Source organism: Silurus aristotelis (genome assembly GCF_946808225.1).
Source record: "Silurus aristotelis genome assembly, chromosome: 23".
Taxonomy (NCBI): Eukaryota; Metazoa; Chordata; class Actinopteri; order Siluriformes; family Siluridae; genus Silurus; species Silurus aristotelis.
In genome coordinates, this window is record NC_139596.1 from 7,505,172 (window position 1) to 7,525,231 (window position 20,060).

General features: G+C 41.6%; 1 protein-coding gene and 1 long non-coding RNA gene across 4 annotated transcripts in view; one reads left to right on the top strand and one right to left on the bottom strand.

Annotated features, from left to right (window-relative positions):
- Positions 1-802: 802 nt before the first annotated feature.
- On the bottom strand, positions 803-1,131 carry LOC310718314. The gene is made up of 2 exons (XR_014531090.1): positions 1,022-1,131; positions 803-991 (listed from the first exon to the last, which is right to left on the bottom strand). It is a non-coding gene; the product is annotated as an uncharacterized lncRNA (long non-coding RNA).
- Positions 987-20,060, top strand: part of parp8 (poly (ADP-ribose) polymerase family, member 8) — a 56,014-nt gene continuing 36,940 nt past the window's right edge. For all 3 annotated transcript variants that reach the window (XM_083526849.1, XM_083526850.1, XM_083526851.1), the window contains exons 1-2: positions 987-1,346; positions 1,876-1,930. In XM_083526849.1, coding sequence (XP_083382975.1) covers positions 1,262-1,346; positions 1,876-1,930 — 140 coding nt within the window. In that variant the 5' untranslated portion in view covers positions 987-1,261. The remainder of the gene's footprint in view (positions 1,347-1,875; positions 1,931-20,060) is intronic.

Here is a 20,060-nt window from a genome sequence, read left to right on the forward strand (position 1 = left end):
AAAGTAACGAGGCTGGATTGAAAATGTAAGGAGTAGAAAGTACAGATATTTGTGTAACAAATATAATGAGTGAAAGTAAAAAGGAAAAATCTACTTAAGTACAGTAACAAAGGAATATATATTCATTAATACCCACCTCTGTGCATTGCCACCTAGACAGCAAGTTAGAACAACGAGCAAACATGCAAAAATGAGTAAAACTTGGCATATCTGCTAGAGAGACATCAGACATGATTCTGCAAGTTAGCGGCGATGCCACGATGAGTCATTCGAGGTGTTTCGAGTGGCACGCTCGCATAAAGAGTGGAAGAACATCGCTGGAAGACTACGAGATTCCAGTTTTGACACCGTTGTGGAGATCCAGCTCGAATAGCAAACAAGTGCTTGACATTCTTCAAAAAAAGAAGACTTCCAGGACATAACGCGGAGAGCGCTGTACTTTCTTGTAAACGTTTTGATACCATTCGTAAAAGACTCATATTATATGCACATGATTGTATAGAACAATTGTCTTGGGTGCAATGTTTTGCTGATTTAGCTGAACAGACTGAATTTTTTTAGTAGCTTGCCCCTCCTCTTTTTTTCTACGTCACAACATGTTAAGTCAGTATTGTGTCGTCTTAAGACTGGAGCTTTTTTTTTCTGCTGAGGGAATCAACCATGCGCAGGAAGAAGGACGCGACCATGACATCATCACCGGGTTGGATTGGATCCTGACTCGGTCGGTCGGTCGGGCGTTTGGTTTGATGGTTGTTTGTTTGGATTGTTTATTATCGTGTGTATTTTTTCTTTTTTTTATTTAATTCTTTTTGCGGTAGTTTCACTTTAAGGGCTCCGAATCGCCATATTACTGAGGGTTTACGCGTTGAAGAGCGGCAGCAGCAGCAGCGATGCTTCCGCCGTTACACTGACATCCTCCGCGCTCTCAGTCGCGACACTGCGCCGCGCTTATTCTCTCTCTCTCTCTCTCTCTCTCTCTCTCTCTCTCTCTCTCTCTCTCTCTCTCTCTCTCTCTCTTCACTGTGAATGCTTTTCGACGCGTTTATTCCATTTCGGAATGAGTGTGTGTAAGAGTGTGTGAGCGCTGGAGTGAAAGCGGAGCGGTTAGTGTGACACCTGGGGCAGCTCTGACTGTCTACCCGTCGTGACTGAGAAGGTAGGGAGGGGAAGAGAAGGAAGAAGAAACACAGACCAAGGTGGAGGAAAACGAAAAAGAAAAAGAAAAGGCCGTTCCGCTGGAGGGTTTTGGAGTGTGAAGGGGATGTGTTCAAGGCAAGAGAGGATTCAAAAAGACGTCGACATCGTTGTACAGAGGTGCCAGGCGGAGAAGGGCTGCCTTTTCTCGGGTGAGTTTTCCACTATTTGTCCACCCAAACCAGTACATACACACTGACCTGCAGCTTTCACACCTTCTACACACAACCTCAGCCTGTTATTTATGACCATATCCGTGCAGCTATAAGGCTGCGATCAAACGATCATACCGAGGCATAGGTACACCTCACCGTCCTCATGTTCAAAGTGGTCCTATAATGCGCTTAAAGACTAAAATAAAAGCGATTTGTGTCTAAATGTCTCCGTGTCCCGGGTAAACAGGCAGGAGTATGCTGTGTAAATATGAATTAGGTGAGATCTCCACTCGCTTCCTCAATATCCGATGACAGCGGAAACCCCTCGCCATGTTGCCATGGAGACTACACTTGTTGAGAGGGACCTTCCAGTCTGTGTGCATTTATAGACTCGTATATTTCCATAAGATGTGAGATTTCACATTGACCTGTTTGTTTTCTTTCTTTCTTTCTTTCTTTCTTTCTTTCTTTCTTTCTTTCTTTCTTTCTTTCTTTCTTTCTTTCTTTCTTTCTTTCTTCCTTCCAGATTTCCGATTCACTGACGCCACCTTCACGTTCACCTACTCCAAAGGATCGAAAAGGTAAATTACAGTCACTGTATTTCCAGTTTCACATCTTTACACCAAATGTGCTGCACGGCTCCTTCACCGTCTGCAGCTTCTTCACAAACACACGGAGCACCACCTTCTCATTTAACAACATCTGAACCTTTCTTCTAAGAAACTCGCCCCCACTAATGAGTCGTTATGCACGCTGATTGATGCACAAATACACATTATGACATTAGAACATTATGAGCGGTGAAGTGAATAACACTGATTATATCTTCATCATGGCACATGCTAATGGGTGGAATGTATTAGGCAACAGGTGAACATTTTGTTAACGTGTTAGAAGCAGGAAAAATGGGTGAGTTTGACAAGAGCCAAATTGTGACGGCTAGACGACTGGGTCGGAGCATCTCCAAAACTGCAGCTCTTGTGGGATGTTCCTGGTCTGCAGTGTCTATAAAATTGCTTCAAGGAAAGGACAGTGGTGAACCGGCGACAGGGTCCTGGTCTTCTGTATAAGAAGTTAATGCTGTTAATGTGCTACGTTTTGCGACTGTTTTGGCAGCAAAGGGGGTATTGACACAATATTAGGCAGGTTAGGTTTGGTCGGTGTATCTCTATTATCTACACACACACACTGTGCATGCACACACACAAAGGAAATTCATTCCAAATGCTTTCGCTTGGGATCCTACTCTGGGAATGCTGAGCGTGAGGCAGAAAGACACCCTACCTTGGATGGCAGTCAAACACACACATTTACACCAGACTTATTTACACCAGCGGCAATTTAGAGTATGTTTATTACTATCAGCAGTACCTACCGGAATGTTTTTGGAAATTGGAGAAATCTTGACAGATACCAGGAGAATATGTGAAATTCCTGTATACAGTAATCCAAGCTCAGAAGTGAACCCTAGGTCATATGTGAAGCATATTGATGGCCAAGCAACGTCAAAAACGCATGAATATACAGTTAGTCTGAATATTATAACACAAATACTGTTTAGGGGATAAAAGAGGCAGATACTAGAGAAGATCTATATCGCAAATACATTTATATATTTGTAAATCTTTGTAAAACAGACCAGATATTTTGCTGCTGTAGTTTACCTGTATGTACCTTAGCCAATATAAACATTTACTTGTACCTACATTGTAATGAAACTCCGTATAGCATGAACGTCTCAGTCGACTTCTGTGCCTGACCTCGTGTTCTTTATTTGGTTAGTGGTGTGCACTTTTGCACTTTCTTCTCTCTCATGGACAACCTCAGAGCACTGGAATTATTCATTTATTCATTTATTCATTTATTCATTTATTCATTTATTTATTTATTTATTACGAATTACTGATCACCATTGTTCACCATGACCAATCACTTATTACAGTTTTTCTGAAAAGACCAATCTCTAGTTTTTTCAGAGAAATTGTAATCAGAGATTGGTCATAGAGAGCAATGGTGATCAGTGATTGGTCATAGAGAACAATAGTGTTCAGTAATTGGTCTTTGCAGCACAATGGTGATCAGTGATTGGTCATAGAGAACAATAGTGTTCAGTAATTTGTATTTTCAGCACAATGGTGATCAGTGATTGATTATAGAGACCAATATTGTTTAGTAATTGGTCTTTTCAGCACAATGGTGATCAGTGATTGGTCATAGAGAACAATAGTGTTCAGTAATTTGTATTTTCAGCACAATGGTGATCAGTGATTGATTATAGAGACCAATAGTGTTTAGTAATTGGTCTTTTTTCAGCACAATGGTGATCAGTGATTGGTTATAGAGAACAATAGTGTTCAGTAATTGGTCTTTTCAGCACAATGGTGATCAGTGATTGGTTATAGAGAACAATAGTGTTCAGTAATTGGTCTTTTCAGCACAATGGTGATCAGTGATTGGTTATAGAGAACAATAGTGTTCAGTAATTGGTCTTTTCAGATCAATGGTGATCAATGATTGATTACAATTTCTATGAAAAGACCGATTTTTGATCACAATTGCTCTCTATGTCCTATCACTGTTAACCATTTCTCTAAAAAGACCAGTCACTATACTATATGATCAAAGGTATTCTAGTGATAGCATGCAGTTATAAGGGGAAAAAAAACGTGAAAAGAATTGAAAACCACATTTTATCACAAACATGAAAATTCATCACAAACAAATGTATCACTAGTGGCACACGTTTCTCCAGCTAGCTAGAGGTACAACATCTAGAGTTTAGCGATTTAGAGTTTACAGTATGTAGATTTATATATCTAGTTTCTAACATTTCTCTGTTTGTATGCATCTTCTATACGGGTCTTCCTACTTTATTGAGACAAGAATGTAGCTTTACATTGCTGATGTACTACAACTGATATACATATATACATCCTATTAGAGGAATAACAATAAAGCTGACTTGACTTGAGTAATTTGACGTAGCCCTTTATTTATACTTATAATTAAACATGATCAAAAACTAGACAAAACAAAAAAAATATTTATTAGTTATTGATAAATCTTGGGACGGTCTGCAAGGTATGGATCTTTTTTTTTTCTTTCTGGGTAACAAGTACACTTTGGCTGTCAGGTAAAACCTGATCCAGAGTCTTTCCCTCTGTCTAATGATGCATGTCACTTTGGAAAATACCCTGCAGTCTGTTGGTTCAGTCTGCCCATGTGGTTACATAGCAACCGCTTTGTGTTGGGTTGGCAGCACATGTGGCTCCTCTTGTTATAGATTTAGAATCACCCTAATTGTTTGAGTGTGGGAAACACTCAGCATAGATTAACTTTCATCGGTGCCGCCCATGCCCATGGTTTATACATGCATTGTGTGTGCTAATGGCTGTATTTATTTATTTGGGTGCACCGCTTCAGTCTGTGAGGAGACGAGACTGCAATATAGTGCAGTCTTGATTTTCAAGGGGCGAGATTCCAAGATCCTAAAAAAAACAACACGAAAAAAGAGAACAAGGCTTGACTCTTAACATCCTTTTTTTTTAGGCATGTACAGTTGGCCTTGAGCAATCATTAACCATTCTTCTCTTGGGAAAGCACCTTTCTATTTGCAGTGATGTGCAGTTGGAGAAAATTTCCCATATAAGATAATATTGCATGTAGAATCCTGAAGATTTGTTCTATCTAACAAAAAAATACACATTTCTTTTCATCAGGCTGTTCTAATAAATGCAGCCGATTCGGTGTAACCTGTGGGTTGTAGACGACATACAACAGTGCAGTCATTTGAAATGTCCAGTTAGTATACTATAATGCAGGGCATCGTTACCGTTTTGTAGACGGAGATTAAATAAACTCTGATGACCGCCTTATATTTATACATTCATTTCATGAAAATATATTACAATATAGTACAATAAGTGTTTGTCTATTCATCAGCGCTGTTAAACTTTCCTTTCACATGATCACATGGACTTCCTGGATATCTTCACAAACCCCACTGCTGAGAATCACTGCTATAAACAACTCTGTAGTCATATTTGAATGAATGCTGAAACACCGTAGAGGAACATGACTCAAATGGATAAAGCAGCCTATGAGACAGATGCTGTTAGATGTTAGCATTAAATGTGCGAAAGGCTCGTTCAGAGAAAAAAAAAAAATTCTTCCCAGGTTGATTTACTTAAAAAAAAAAATTTCCAGTGTGAAAACAATTCTTTAAATTCACCTGGTCACATATTCCTTCCACCTTCGGAAAGTGTATAATAATGATATTACATATGAATTCAGCATTATGAGCTGGAACTCTGCCTCTGGCTTCTCCACTCTTAAAGATTTGCTTTAGTAAGGAACAGTTAGTTCATCCTCTACTGGGGAAGAAAAATGATTTGGGTTTTAAGAGATTACATGGGGGATATTGTGCCTTATTTAGCCTGTAACAGGTCTTAACCCTTTATTGCATGGTGTTGCCATATAGCAACATTGAAATGATCTTCAATCTTTATCGGAATTAATACAAAACTGCTTTTTTTGTATTTAACTTGGAAAAGGGGGGTCGTAACTTTAATATGTAAAAATACAAAAAATCGTGACATGACAAGGAAATGCTGTTTGCTGCAATTACATCAGTCACATAAAACAATGCAAAGACAAGCAATAGTAAAATTATGGTATACCGTGTCCATATGGGAATTATTATTTTTTTTTTTATTTAAATGAAGAATATATTTCTTTCAATTGTTTTGTTATATATGTGATATTTGAATTACTTGAACTAATACAGCTAATATACATTTTTTGGTTCCTGCAGAGAGTTACATTTACACAATCAATATTTAAAAAACCCAAATTACAAAATGCAATGTGTGATCAAACCTGTACATGTACAGTATATTATTGAAAAAGTGTACCGTCTGTATATGTGCATGTGTGTGGATATATAATATATCGTGCATAAATCATGATTCTTCCAGGAATAATGTGTTTCATTAAAGTTTGAACAGATTGCATGCTTATGAATGGGGGTGTGTGAACATGAGGACAAGAGTAGTGGGAATTGTGCATGTGTGTGTGTGTGTGTGGGTGGATGTGGAGGATTATTCTTGACTCTCCATCCTCCCTAAATGTCTGTTCATGTTTCAGACACATTTTTAATACTACAATGACTTTAGATTTGCAACTTGAATAGGCAGCAACAAAATAAATAAATATTATGACACCTGAAAACGTTTCTGCACTCGTCGCATGCTCGGACACCGACTCTCGCGATGAAACTCGTGAGCGCTACAGTCTCGCAGTAAAAGAGAACAGTGAACAGTGCAGTCCAGAGTGATCTCTTTTGTGCTTACTGTTCATTTTAAGCCTAAATCGTAGGTGGTTAAAAATGCTATCAAGAAACCTGGAAAGGATAGCGAAATGTTTTTTTTACTGAGGGGCAAAACAAGATTTGAAGAGAAAACAGTGCGAATCTTTGCACCCACTTTAAAGGGAAGTTAAACGTTATTGTATATGTAGTATCTGATTACAGGATTGCTTTGTATGCCTGCCAAAGAACAATTTGCCAGGTAAAACTTTTAATTTTGAGAAACATTTATGCATTTTCTTTATCCCGTATACAGTACAGTTCTGCATAAAAAATACTTGTTTGGTACTTGTCAGTTTTAACACTCTTCACGAGTTCCGAAACAAATTATACATGTTATAATATATACAGTATATTACTGATGTGCCAAGTATCAAATCAAGCACCAAAATTCGCAATGATGCACGCATCTGGCAATCAAAACCATCCGTGTGGAAACATAGCAGAAGCTCCTTTTAGTGTCCTGAATATTTACTTTATTTAAAACACCATAATTACTTTAAAACATTTACAAGTATATTTAGTCCATGTTCTATGCGTAGTATGGTTTCATTAATAATAAGCGTACGTTTGCATAAAGCATCTATATTTGTCCATGCCTATGTTGATTAGAGCATTAGAAACTTGAAAAGTATTTCTTTTAAGGTACTGTCAGGCTGCAGACGCGGAAGCCTAATCCCGACAGCCTGTGACTTAAGAACGTGAGTTTATGTAGTCTGATCTTTCATGAGCCACAGCTGTCGGTAATCTTGGGAAGCAGCGTGACTGCTATCGAGGGGGGCGTGGCAGGGTGGATCTCTGACAGCCACAGACGGGGGCGTGGCAGGGTGAATCCCTGACAGCTACAGAGGGGGGCGTGGCAGGGTGAATCCCTGACAGTACCCCCCCATCCAGGGGCGACACCTGACGCCCCAAAACCCACCTATGCCAGGCGGGCCAGGGCACTCCGAGGAAGGCCTCCTTAGACGCCTGGGAGCAATGGAGGCCTGGTGAGCATCCTCTGCGGAGAGCCGGCATGGAACACCTTGCAGGAGGATCCGGAACGGAGCCACGCCCTCGGTGCTGACGGGAGGCTGAGTAAAGCCCCTGGCGGGGATTGAAGCCGGAGCGATCTCCATGGCGGGGAACCGGAACTGGACGCCAACCATGACAATGACCGGGGAGTGGAGGACGTCCCGGGCGGAGACCAGGAACGTCGTACCACCCTCTGAGGGACCTGGAGGACCGACGTCGCCGTCAGAGGGACCTGGAGGACCGACGTCGCCGTCAGAGGGACCTGGAGGACCGACGTCGCCGTCAGAGGGACCTGGAGGACCGACGTCGCCGTCAGAGGGACCTGGAGGACCGACGTCGCCGTGCGGGGATCCTGTAGGCGATCCGTCGTCCTGAAGAGGACCTGGGGGCGAGACGTCGCCCTGCGTGGAGACTGGATGCGATCCTTCGCCCTGAAGAGGACCCGGGGGCGATCCTTCGCCCTGAAGAGGACCCGGGGGCGATCCTTTGCCTTCTGGGGAGCCCGGGGGCGATCCTTCGCCTTCTGTGGAGCCCGGGGGCGAGACGTCGCCTTCTGTGGAGCCCGGGGGCGAGACGTCGCCTTCTGTGGCGCCCGGGGGCGAGACGTCGCCTTCTGTGGAGCCCGGGGGCGAGACGTCGCCTTCTGCGGAGCCCGGGGGCGAGCCGTCGCCTTCTGCGGAGCCCGGAGACGAGCCGTCGCCTTCTGCGGGCGCTGGAGACGAGCCGTCGCCTTCTGCGGGCGCTGGAGACGAGCCGTCGCCTTCTGCGGGCGCTGGAGACGAGCCGTCGCCTTCTGCGGGCGCTGGAGACGAGCCGTCGCCTTCTGCGGGCGCTGGAGACGAGCCGTCGCCTTCTGCGGGACTGTGGGGTGAGCCGTCGCCGTCGGTGGAACCCGGGGGCAGCGGTTCAACTTCCCTTTTGCAGTCCTGGAGCCGGGGTGAGTGCACAAGGAAACCCCTGGGCGTAGGGGCGCTCCTTGGGACCCTTAGGAGCAGATCGGAGCCCACTGAGCAGCCTGGAAATGAGGTGAAGCCTGCCTGGAGATCCACGAGCGGAGAAGGGCTCGCCTGGAGGTCCACGACATTAGTGGAGCTCTCTTTGGGACACTGAAGCGGAGACGAGCTCGTGGGGTCGCTCGGAGGCGGAGACAAGCTCTCGGGAGGAGCCAGGAGCTGGGCGGAGCTCTCTGGAGGAGCCAGGAGCTGGGCGGAGCTCTCTGGAGGGACCTGGAGCTGGGCGGAGCTCTCTGGAGGGACCTGGAGCTGGGCGGAGCTCTCTGGAGGGACCTGGAGCTGGGCGGAGCTCTCTGGAGGGACCTGGAGCTGGGCGGAGCTCTCTTGGAGATCCTGAGGCGGAGCCGAGCTTTTCGTGGGCATGTCGCCTTGGAAGGGGCTCTGGGATGTGGCGTCGTCTGGAGAGGGACTCGGAGGAGTCACTTCGCCTTCTGTGACCGGAGGTGGCGGCGCGGCGCTCTCGTGAAGACTCTGTGGCGGCGCGGCGCTCTCGAGAAGACTCTGTGGCGGCGCGGCGCTCTCGTGAAGACTCTGTGGCGGCGCGGCGCTCTCGTGAAGACTCTGTGGCGGCGCGGCGCTCTCGTGAAGACTCTGTGGCGGCGCGGCGCTCTCGTGAAGACTCTGTGGCGGCGCGGCGCTCTCGTGAAGACTCTGTGGCGGCGCGCCGCTCTCGAGAAGACTCTGTGGCGGCGCGGCGCTCTCGTGAAGACTCTGTGGCGGCGCGGCGCTCTCGTGAAGACTCTGTGGCGGGAAAGCACGCTCCTGGAGACACTGTGGCAGCGTGGCACGCCCACGGGAACCTCGGAACAGAGCGGCACGCCTGTAGAAGCTCTGTGACGGCATGGTGTGCTCGCCGACGCTCGGAGATGGTGTGGTGCGTCCACGAGAACCCCGGAACACAGCGGCACGCCTGTAGAAGCTCTGTGACGGCATGGTGTGCTCGCCGACGCTCGGAGATGGTGTGCTGCGTCCACGAGAACCCCGGAACACAGCAGCACGCTGGTAGAGACCCTGCGATGAAGCAGCCCTTTCATTAAAACATTGGGGCTGAGCTGCAGGCTCATGGGAAATCCGGCATGGAGCCACGTGCTCTTGAGAACCTTGGAATGGAGCACCTTCCTCCTCAAGGGAACTGTAGTGGAGATCCACCACCTCTATCCCCAACTTCCCCAGAAGCAGCCCGCTGAATTCGGCGAGTGAGCCGAATTTGCCCCCTTTGGCGCTCCATAGTGAGCTGGCTTTGGCAAGAACTTCACCAGACAGGAGGGAAATACAGAGGGCGATCTTGGCTCGTTCGGAAGGAAACCGGGAAATGTTAACAGCCACATACTCGCCGATGCCTTGCAGAAATCCGCCTAATTCGTCTTTTTTCCCCGAGTAACGAGCCGGTAATCCCCTCGCGCTCTCTGAGGGGCGTGGCGCAGCCGCGCTCTCATGATCCGGCTTCTGTGGATCTGATCCGCGAGGAGCGGCACTGAGCTTCCGGAGGAAATCCGAAGCCGGGTTCAGCTGCCGATCCGTCGCGGTCGGAATCGCGGAATGGCGAATCCGCGTTCGGTATAGGTCGGTCGTTCTGTCAGGCTGCAGACGCGGAAGCAGATAAAGTCCAATCATGTTATTTATTGAGGTGCAAAAAACAAAACACTCATACACCAATGAAAACAAAAGCAAACCCAGACATCCGCTCGTAACGAAGTATCCACTATGAGCGCGAATGTCAAACGCCTAATCCCAATGCAAGTAAAGCTTTCGGCAATGAGTACTTCAATAAGGAAATGGAGTTCGGAGAAATAGCCAGCGGTGAATCCCGGCTTTTGAGCAGCCACGCGATTTACCTGCATGACAATACAACGACCGACAGCCTGTGACTCAAGAACGTGAGTTTATGTAGTCTGATCTTTCATGAGCCACAGCTGTCGGTAATCTTGGGAAGCAGCGTGACTGCTATCGAGGGGGGCGTGGCAGGGTGGATCTCTGACAGCCACAGACGGGGGCGTGGCAGGGTGAATCCCTGACAGCTACAGAGGGGGGCGTGGCAGGGTGAATCCCTGACAGGTACATTTAGAACAGAAAATGTGCGAATAAATATTTTAATTGATGGACAGCTCTCTCTCTCTGGATCTCTCTCTCTCTCTCTCTCTCTCTCTCTCTCTCTCTCTCTCTATATATATATATATATATATATATATATATATATATATATATATATATATATATATATATATGTATATATATATATATATATATATATATATATATATATATATATATATATATATATATATATATAGTTTCGTTTTCACTGATATTCTTGTATGCAATTTCAGCCAAAAAAAAAACTTTCCTTGTAAGAGACCTTTCTTTAATAAAGAAAAAGTACTTCTTATCTGGTTACTCATACTTACATACTTACTTTAATCTATCTATCTATCTATCTATCTATCTATCTATCTATCTATCTATCTATCTATCTATCTGTCTGTCTGTCTGTCTGTCTGTCTGTCTGTCTGTCTGTCTGTCTGTCTGTCTTTTATATATATATATATTTATATTTGAGAATAGTTTGCTAGTTTATTTTGTTTGTTGGTTTTTGGTTATTTTGGCATCTAAATCTAAAGCACAGTCGCTCAAGAGGCTAGATTCCATTGACATCCTACTGGGTATAATTATCTCTGCTCTTTGGGTGGAAAAGATGGGCTTTTTCTCCTGGCTGATAAACAGAGCAACGTCTGATAGCTAATTTATACAAAAAAAGGGCAATTTGTGCTCTGCAGTCAGCTGCCCTATAACGCTGCATGAACAGCCATCCAAAAGCATGTGCCAGCTGGCTTCTCGTGTTATGGAGGAGGCATGTGCTAACTAGACTGATAGCTGGGAATCAGCCACGACTAAATTGGGTAAAAATCACAAATGACTACACATGAACTAACAGGGTTCCTGAGATTCTTTGAGTGTATATGTACACAATTGCAAATACGTTCTGCTAGCACTGTGTATATAGGCTTTACCAGGACTAGGAACATATTAATGTCACTACCTGAAGCCTTACTTCCCTGAGATGTCCCTTTAAGCGTCATCTATATTTTATTGTGGATTTTAAACTTGTACAATACTTGGCTCTGTGCTGGTTTTGAAGATGTGTCTTTGGACTGAAGAATTCTGGTCATACGCTGTGACTAGGAAACCATCATACTGTAAAGACCCTGAAAGTCAAACAATTACTTAGACTACATATTTTTATTTGTTATATTAATAAAGGTGAAAATCCTATTGTAGCCTCATGTTCCTGTTGTTGGTTCACACGGGGGGAACTTGATATAGTACTATAATTCACCCAATTCCGCCTCAAGTTTTGTAATTTTGCGCATTCTGAGGTGCTTTTCTGCTCGCTATATTTGCACAGAGTGATTATTTGAGTTACTGTAGATCACAGGAAGGAAGATTAAACCAGTCTGTCCATTGTCTCATGAACAAGATTCTTTTCTCCTACAGTACTGCTGCTACTTATCCATTCTTTTTGTAGCGTTTCGTGTGAACTAGAGTCTTTTACTCTTCTAAAAGATTTAGTATTTCGGAAATACTAATCCATCTTGCAAGATAAACCATGTTCTGAGTCCCGGGACCAGATTTTTTCTTCATAATGATGCTTGATATGATGTGTGCATAATTTTATATCTATCTGCTCTATCTGCAGAATTTACCAATAGTTTGAGTTTTTTGTTCAGTCTGTGTTCAAAAAAAATTTCAACTTGAGATTAGGTGTTAGTCATTTCCTCCTTTTTGCAAGCTGTCTCTGTCTCTCACATTGGTGATGTGGCCAGGGGCCTGGTTATGTCCTGCACTCAGTTGAAATGATAAGGGGTCAGGTTAAAGTCAGTTAGATGAAGATGAATTCCTCTTGAGCCATCACGCATTAAATGAGCTGTCAAATATTGCTTCTTTCCCTGTGGTCATGCAAATTATCCGATAAATCCCTTGTTTAATACTACTTAAAAATAAAGGTGTCCAGGAATTCACTCTTTGTTTGCTCCAGCAGCACCAGTGCAGATGAGGCAGAATATGCGGAGTAGTGGCCTGTAGTAGCTAGTCTGCTTTAATTAGGGCTACACCTAGACTGCATTCTCTGCAGGTCTGTACCCTGAAAGATGGCCTTAATCACCAGTAACATTTTGTTTACTACTAGTGGATGTGATGGTGGAATAAATGAATTGAAAGATTCGAGTGTTTTCTCGATCACACGTTACACTTCATATTTTTGCCTGCCTTTTTAATGACACATTAGTCAGGTTTGTTTCCCAAGAACGGAAAGTGAGTATAAAAAATATGTGAAAGATGTGAAATCTAAGCCCTGTATAATTACTGCTTTATATTGCAAGGATATGCAGTCAGCTTCAGAAGTATTGGCACCTTTCATGAAAACAAGTTAGAAAAATACATAAAGTGAATAATATTTCGAGCTGAAAACGATGTCTGATTTTACTTTACCTGTGCATAATATGATGTATTGTGTATAGATTTAAAATTATTGACACCCCCCTGTAGTGATATAACAGTATTATAATAACAGCACTAACCTTTTTTCCAGTATAAAAATATCACCATGAATCAACACTTTCAGTGATTTTCTGTATTAAATACATACAGCAAATTTAGGGCCAATTGCTTGTATGCCAAATCACATGGCATATATATATATATATATATATATATATATATATATATATATATATATATATATATATATATAAGAAAAGAAAAAAAAAAAAAATATATATATATATATATATATATATATATATATATATATATATATATATATATATATATATATATATATATATATATACAGTGGGTACGGAAAGTATTCAGACCCCCTTAAATTTTTCACTTTTTGTTATATTGCAGCCATTTGCTAAAATCATTTAAGTTCATTTCTTTTCCTCATTAATGTACACATAGCACCCCATACTGACAGAAAAACACAGAATTGTTGACCTTTTTGCAGATTTATTAAAAAAGAAAAACTGAAATATCACATGGTCCTAAGTATTCAGACCCTTTGCTGTGACACTCATATATTTAACTCAGGTGCTCTCCATTTCTTCTGATCATCCTTAAGATGGTTCTACACCTTCATTTGAGTCCAGAAATTTTTGATTATACTGATTGGACTTGATTAGGAAAGCCACACACCTGTTTATATAAGACCTTACAGATCACAATGCATGTCAGAGCAAATGAGAATCATTAAGGTCAAAGGAACTGCCTGAAGAGCTCAGAGACAGAATTGTGGCAAGGCACAGATCTGGCCAAGGTTCCAAAAAAATTTCTGCTGCACTTAAGGTTCCTAAGAGCACAGTGGCCTCCATAATCCTCAAATGGAAGACGTTTGGGACGACCAGAACCCTTCCTAGAGCTGGCCGTCCGGCCAAACTGAGCTATCGGGGGAGAACAGCCTTGGTAAGAGAGGTAAAGAAGAACCCAAAGATCACTGTGGCTGAGCTCCAGAGATGCAGTCGGGAGATGGGAGAAAGTTGTAGAAAGTCAACCATCACTGCAGCCCTTCACCAGTGGGGCTTTATAGCAGAGTGGCCCGACGGAAGCCTTTCCTTAGTGCAGGACACATGAAAACCCGCATGGAGTTCTCCAAGATGGTGAGAAATAAGATTCTCTGGTCTGATGAGACCAAGATAGAACTTTTTGGCCTTAATTCTAAGCGGTATGTGTGGAGAAAACCAGGCACTGCTCATCACCTGTCCAGTACAGTCTCAACAATGAAGCATGGTGGTGGCAGCATCATGCTGTGGGGGTGTTTTTCAGCTGCAGGGACAGGACGACTGGTTGCAATCAAGGGAAAGATGAATGCGGCCAAGCACAGGGATATCCTGGACGAAAACCTTCTCCAGAGTGCTCTGGACCTCAGACTGGGCCGAAGGTTTACCTTCCAACAAGACAATGACCCTAAGCACACAGCTAAAATAACGAAGGAGTGGCTTCACAACAACTCCGTGACTGTTCTTGAATGGCCCAGCCAGAGCAATGACTTAAACCCAATTGAGCATCTCTGGAGAGACCTAAAAATAGCTGTCCACCAACGTTTACCGTCCAACCTGACAGAACTGGAGAGGATCTGCAAGGAGGAATGGCAGAGGATCCCTGTATCCAGGTGTGAAAAACTTGTTGCATCTTTCCCAAAAAGACTCATGGCTATATTAGATCAAAAGGGGGCTTCTACTAAATACCGAGCAAAGGGTCTGAATAATTAGGACCATGTGATATTTTATTTTTTATTTTTTAATAAATCTGCAACAGTGTCAACAATTCTGTGTTTTTCTGTCAATATAGGGTGCTATGTGTACATTAATGAGAAAAAGAAATGAACTTAAATGATTTTAGCAAATGGCTGCAAAATAAAAAAGAGTGAAAAATTTAAGGGGGTCTGAATACTTTCCGTACCCACTGTATATTATTATTATTATTATTTTTCTTTTCTTTTCAGATTTTTACCTGATGGTTTGGTTGATGTTTAGTGAATTTCAGAAGATTTTGTGGGCTGCCATTAAGTAGGAAGTAACCTGAGGACAGCAAGAAAACATTTTCTCTTTATTGACAGCCAAATCACTTACAATATAATACTTAGATTGCCTGGAATGTTACTTATTAAGCAGAAAGCATGATTTCCGATTGTCATTAAAAGAGCATAAATTCTAGATAGTCAGTACAGTGCTATGCAGGAAATTGGACATGTTAGAGAATTTATAACAGTTTTTCACTCTCTGCTGGAACAGTCCCAGACAGCCTCCTTTTAAAAAGAAAATATACTGGCTGGAAATCATTTATTTTATTTGCTATGGACACAGTAACAGAGTTGGTAAGACAAAAATGAAATAGAAATTCTCATTAGTAAGCAATACCAAGTGATATCTTTTGTTTGCAATTTCACGGCTGTCCATTGCTTGAAGGCGTTACCCATATTAACCATAGTACTGCACCTCGCTGCATTGTAGCGCGCTTTAGATAAATGCTGAATTGAATTCAGTCCTGTGTCCTCTGTGGCACGACCTCTTCAGTCAGCCAAATTTAAAATGACGAATGAACACAAAATGAGCACCGGCAGCTACTGGGGGTGGGTTGCCAAGGCTGCAGCATTAAGGCAACACCACAGGCAAGTAAAACTAGCCCAATATCAAAACTCGGACTCCATCATGCTCAATATAGAGCTCATAGACTGCTAAAAGTCACAACAACAAATTGTCACGTTACAGCTCTGCTCTGACATTTTTAAATCTCATTGCGAAAGCACTAAAACATAGTTTACATCATGATTATGGTGAAATAAAATCAGATTTGCTAATCACTTAATGCATACAGTTGTTTTCAGCATTACACATGTGCAGAAATGGAATCGTTCGGTGTCAGAAAATGGAAAATTTACCCCAATTTTAAATCAGGGTCTGAAATTAAAGCAGGAGCTCACGGTCATGTGTCAATGAGTGAACTAGGTCTTTAAATGTCAAAGTTATTCAGAGAGGTAGTGCCATGCATTATAATCAGGAAGCTGATGGAGGGCTGTCTATGAAAACACTGTGGTGTGTAAGAGGAAGTGATATACTTCCTGCTGCACTTTTTTCAATTTATTTCAATTTTATTTTGAGGTAGTTGTGCTACTTAACATTTTTACGGGGATTGTACTTGGTTTCTGTTGGTGAAATATGAATGATAAATACGATAAGATTCGTTCTTTAATAAATAATGTGTGAAGGATTTGAGTTTCTGACAAAGTCCAATCAATCTTACCAGCTCCATTGTCTTGTAAACACTAATGCTTTGATGTTGCTTGGGAACGACCTCGAAAAAATAACGGCATTAGTCCGGTCCCAACACCGATCTATGGCTAGAGAAAGAAAGTGCGATTATCTCTGATGATGTTTGGCCTTTTGTGACAGTGAAAGTAAAGATTGACTGTGTTCTGCTTTTTAAAATCTGGTTTGAAAATACAATACACTTTAGGGGAAATGGCATGGCATATGAAACATGATAGTGTCTGATAGTGTTTACTTTCACTTTGCACTGACGTTTAGGTAAATTTGACCTGTGAATTCTTAACCCTTGGTCTCATGAGCCAATAAAAAACATGCAGGGGCTGTCATCTCTTTAGAGATGGAAAAAATGGAGCTGTTTGTTTTTAAAGCAATCACATCTATGCTAATTTACTTTTCTTCTGGTCCCTTGACTTTTAGCATTTTTCAATAGCTTGTTAATGTTGGTGTGATCTTTCAGACTTGTACTGGACATGTGACACCAAGAATGAGTTGTTTTTGAGTTGGAAGAAAATCCTCCTAAATTGTAGAGCAGAAGCAAATTATATTTGTTGTTATATAGAGGCTCTGAGTCTAAGCACCCACACCCTGACTAGCTTTAAACATCTCTTTAGGCAAACCTTAGAATTAGTTTTCCAGTGGACCAGAAACTGCTTTTCTTTAGGTTTGTAATCAGCTTAACCAGAACTCCTGAACTCTCGAACCTGACACAGTGTTTCTTCTCTATATATTTCTTTTTGTTTACAGAGCTTTCTTTTTGCTCTCCTAGCAAAGTTCAAACAAGCACAACATACTGTAGGTACAGACACAATTCCTACCGACAATAATACGAAAACAGTTAAACGCCACAGCGCAGGTCCAGTTCGTTCTGACTTGCTTGCCAGGCTCAGGGGAAGCATCACTGACTATGGCGCATATTTTATCAATGCTTTTTTTATGGGTTCTTACTGAGCGCTAATTTCATCAAGTCCAATTTCAGTCGTGGTTATGATCCGTGGGACGCCTCAGGGCCGTGCTTTATGGCTTCCACAGAAAACCGGAGCTGAGAACAACTCTTTAACAGGGCTCTAGGAATAGGATTTTAGCACACCTCATGATTATGCTGCGATGTGATGGGTGTGTACAACACTTTCACAACTCTCAAAACTCCCTAATGAAACACTATTGGTGAAACACAACCTTTTCAGCATGGATCTGTGAGACAGAGCAGGTGACAAGACTTAATCAAGCCAGTTCGAGCTTGAACATGGTTTAATATAATTAATTATATAAATAATTGTTGTGCTTGGAAAGATATTTTTGCTGCTGGATAAATTATATATATATATATACAACCAACCAGCCAAACAACTACATTTCCACACTGTTGTTTTGACACATTTACTGTGAGGTTCACACCTCCGGACTTCAATGTTTTGTGACTTTAGTTGTCAGTCACATACGCCGTTCAACAGCAGGACAAAACCATCTCCAAGTCTCTAAGTGTTCATAATGGCACATCTGCATGTTATAAGCAACCATCTAACCAATATACATGTACTTCATGTACTTAAAAAAAAAAAATTCACAGATATGAAATGTTGAAATATTTTCTCAGCTAAATTTCATTTAGTCATTCTTAAAACTAGCTTTATATTTATCTGTTAAATTCTTAAATCTGATTGGTTAGAAGGTACAGCATTATTGAATCTAATGGTGCTATTGTCAGTATACCGTAATAACAACTCATTAAAAAAGGATTTGTAGTGTGGATATGGATTTTTTTTTAAACTGCCACAGAGTTTTAGCACCAGAAAACCTTCAGAATTTGCACTTTTCATTTCTGCATTTTTAGAGTAAAAAATAGATATGATGTTTGTTAAACAAACTAATTATTATTGCTATAGCATAAGTGATAACTTGTCTTCTGAACATCCCACGCCGTTAATAACTATAAGCTAGTAATACAGATGATGTGTCGCTGTGAAATATGTAGAATAACAAACTTTAAACCACATCAGGTCAACTTATTATAATAATATTATAATAATATTGGATATTATCATAATTATATATAATAATATTGGACCATCTTAGAACCTCAGTGGAAAAAAGTGAATGTGTTCAGAAAATTTGATTTCTTTTAATAGTTACTGATGTTGGAAAGTTTTTATTTTATTACTTTGCATGTGGTGTCTTGTTCACTGTTGCCACGTACACTTCTCTATTCAGAACTGTCTATACAGTGATTTCATTCAGGATTCTTTTTGCTAAATAGATTTTTTCTCTTCATTAAATGAAATTTTTTTTTTTCACTTTGACAAAATCATTTGGGGTTTTTTGTTAGTTTTTAATGCTGGATGTAGTAGTAAAAGGACAGCTTGTTTGTAGGTGTGTGTGCATGTATTTATGCTGCTTAATGTCATTCTTTAGTCATGTGCTGTGTAATTGATAAATGGTGTGTCACACTGCAAGGAGAGGATGTAGACAAAAATGTTTTTGAAATAGCACTAGGTTGAATGAACGTTTTAGCTTATATTAGCTTAATATAGTTTTAGTGGAAATGTCATCTTGGTGAGCACTTGAGGGTTTGTTCATCGTTAGTAACAAAATAGTTTAAGTTTGAGTTCATACATATTTCTCATATTATGCTTCATCTGTTTGTTTTGCTTTTGGCTATGAGTTGATAGTAAAGTAGAACATTCCTGCGGTCTGATCGAATACTTGTTCGGTTCGCTTGCTGCTCTTTTTCTTCAGCTTTTAGCATTCTTGAAGGGTTTGAAATTTTATATATGTACCAAAGACACACCTAAATTCATACTTCTAGAAAAACCAAGCCTGTGTTCACGTTTTCATTACACCACCACCATAGTGTATTTGAAATGAAGCAAATTGAACTCTAGTGTTAACTAAAAATAAGTGTTAACTAAAATTTTTTTTCATAGTACCTCTATTTTTTACAGGCTCAAAAGTAATCAGACACTTGAGTGATTTATTGGCCAGATGTGCAACATTCTGAAGTTGATTCCTAGGGTTGAATTTGCATTTTGGTAGTTACTCATGGGTGTTCTCAATATGCAGTCCAAAGATGTGTTGATGCAAGTGAAGGTACAGTTACACTTTTCTGGTCACATTTTGTTTGCTTCATTTCAAATTCATTATTTGGTGCACGAAGACAAATTGAACAACTGAATTCTTATGAAGTTGACTGTGAGGACACACCCCATTAGGGGTCACCACAGCGAATTATCTGTCTCCCTACTACTCTGTCCTCTACATCTGCCTCTTTCAAACCAACAACATGCATGACTTTCTTCAACACATCCATGAACCTCTTCTTTGGTCTTCCTCTTTTCCTCCTTCCTGGTGGCTCTATCCTCAGCATTCTCCTACTGATATACCCCATGTCCCTCCTCTGCACATGTCCAAACCATCTCAATCTCGCCTCCCTCACTATGTCCCCAAAACCTTCTACATGAGCTGTCCCTCTAATCAACTCGTTTCTTATCCTGTCCATCGT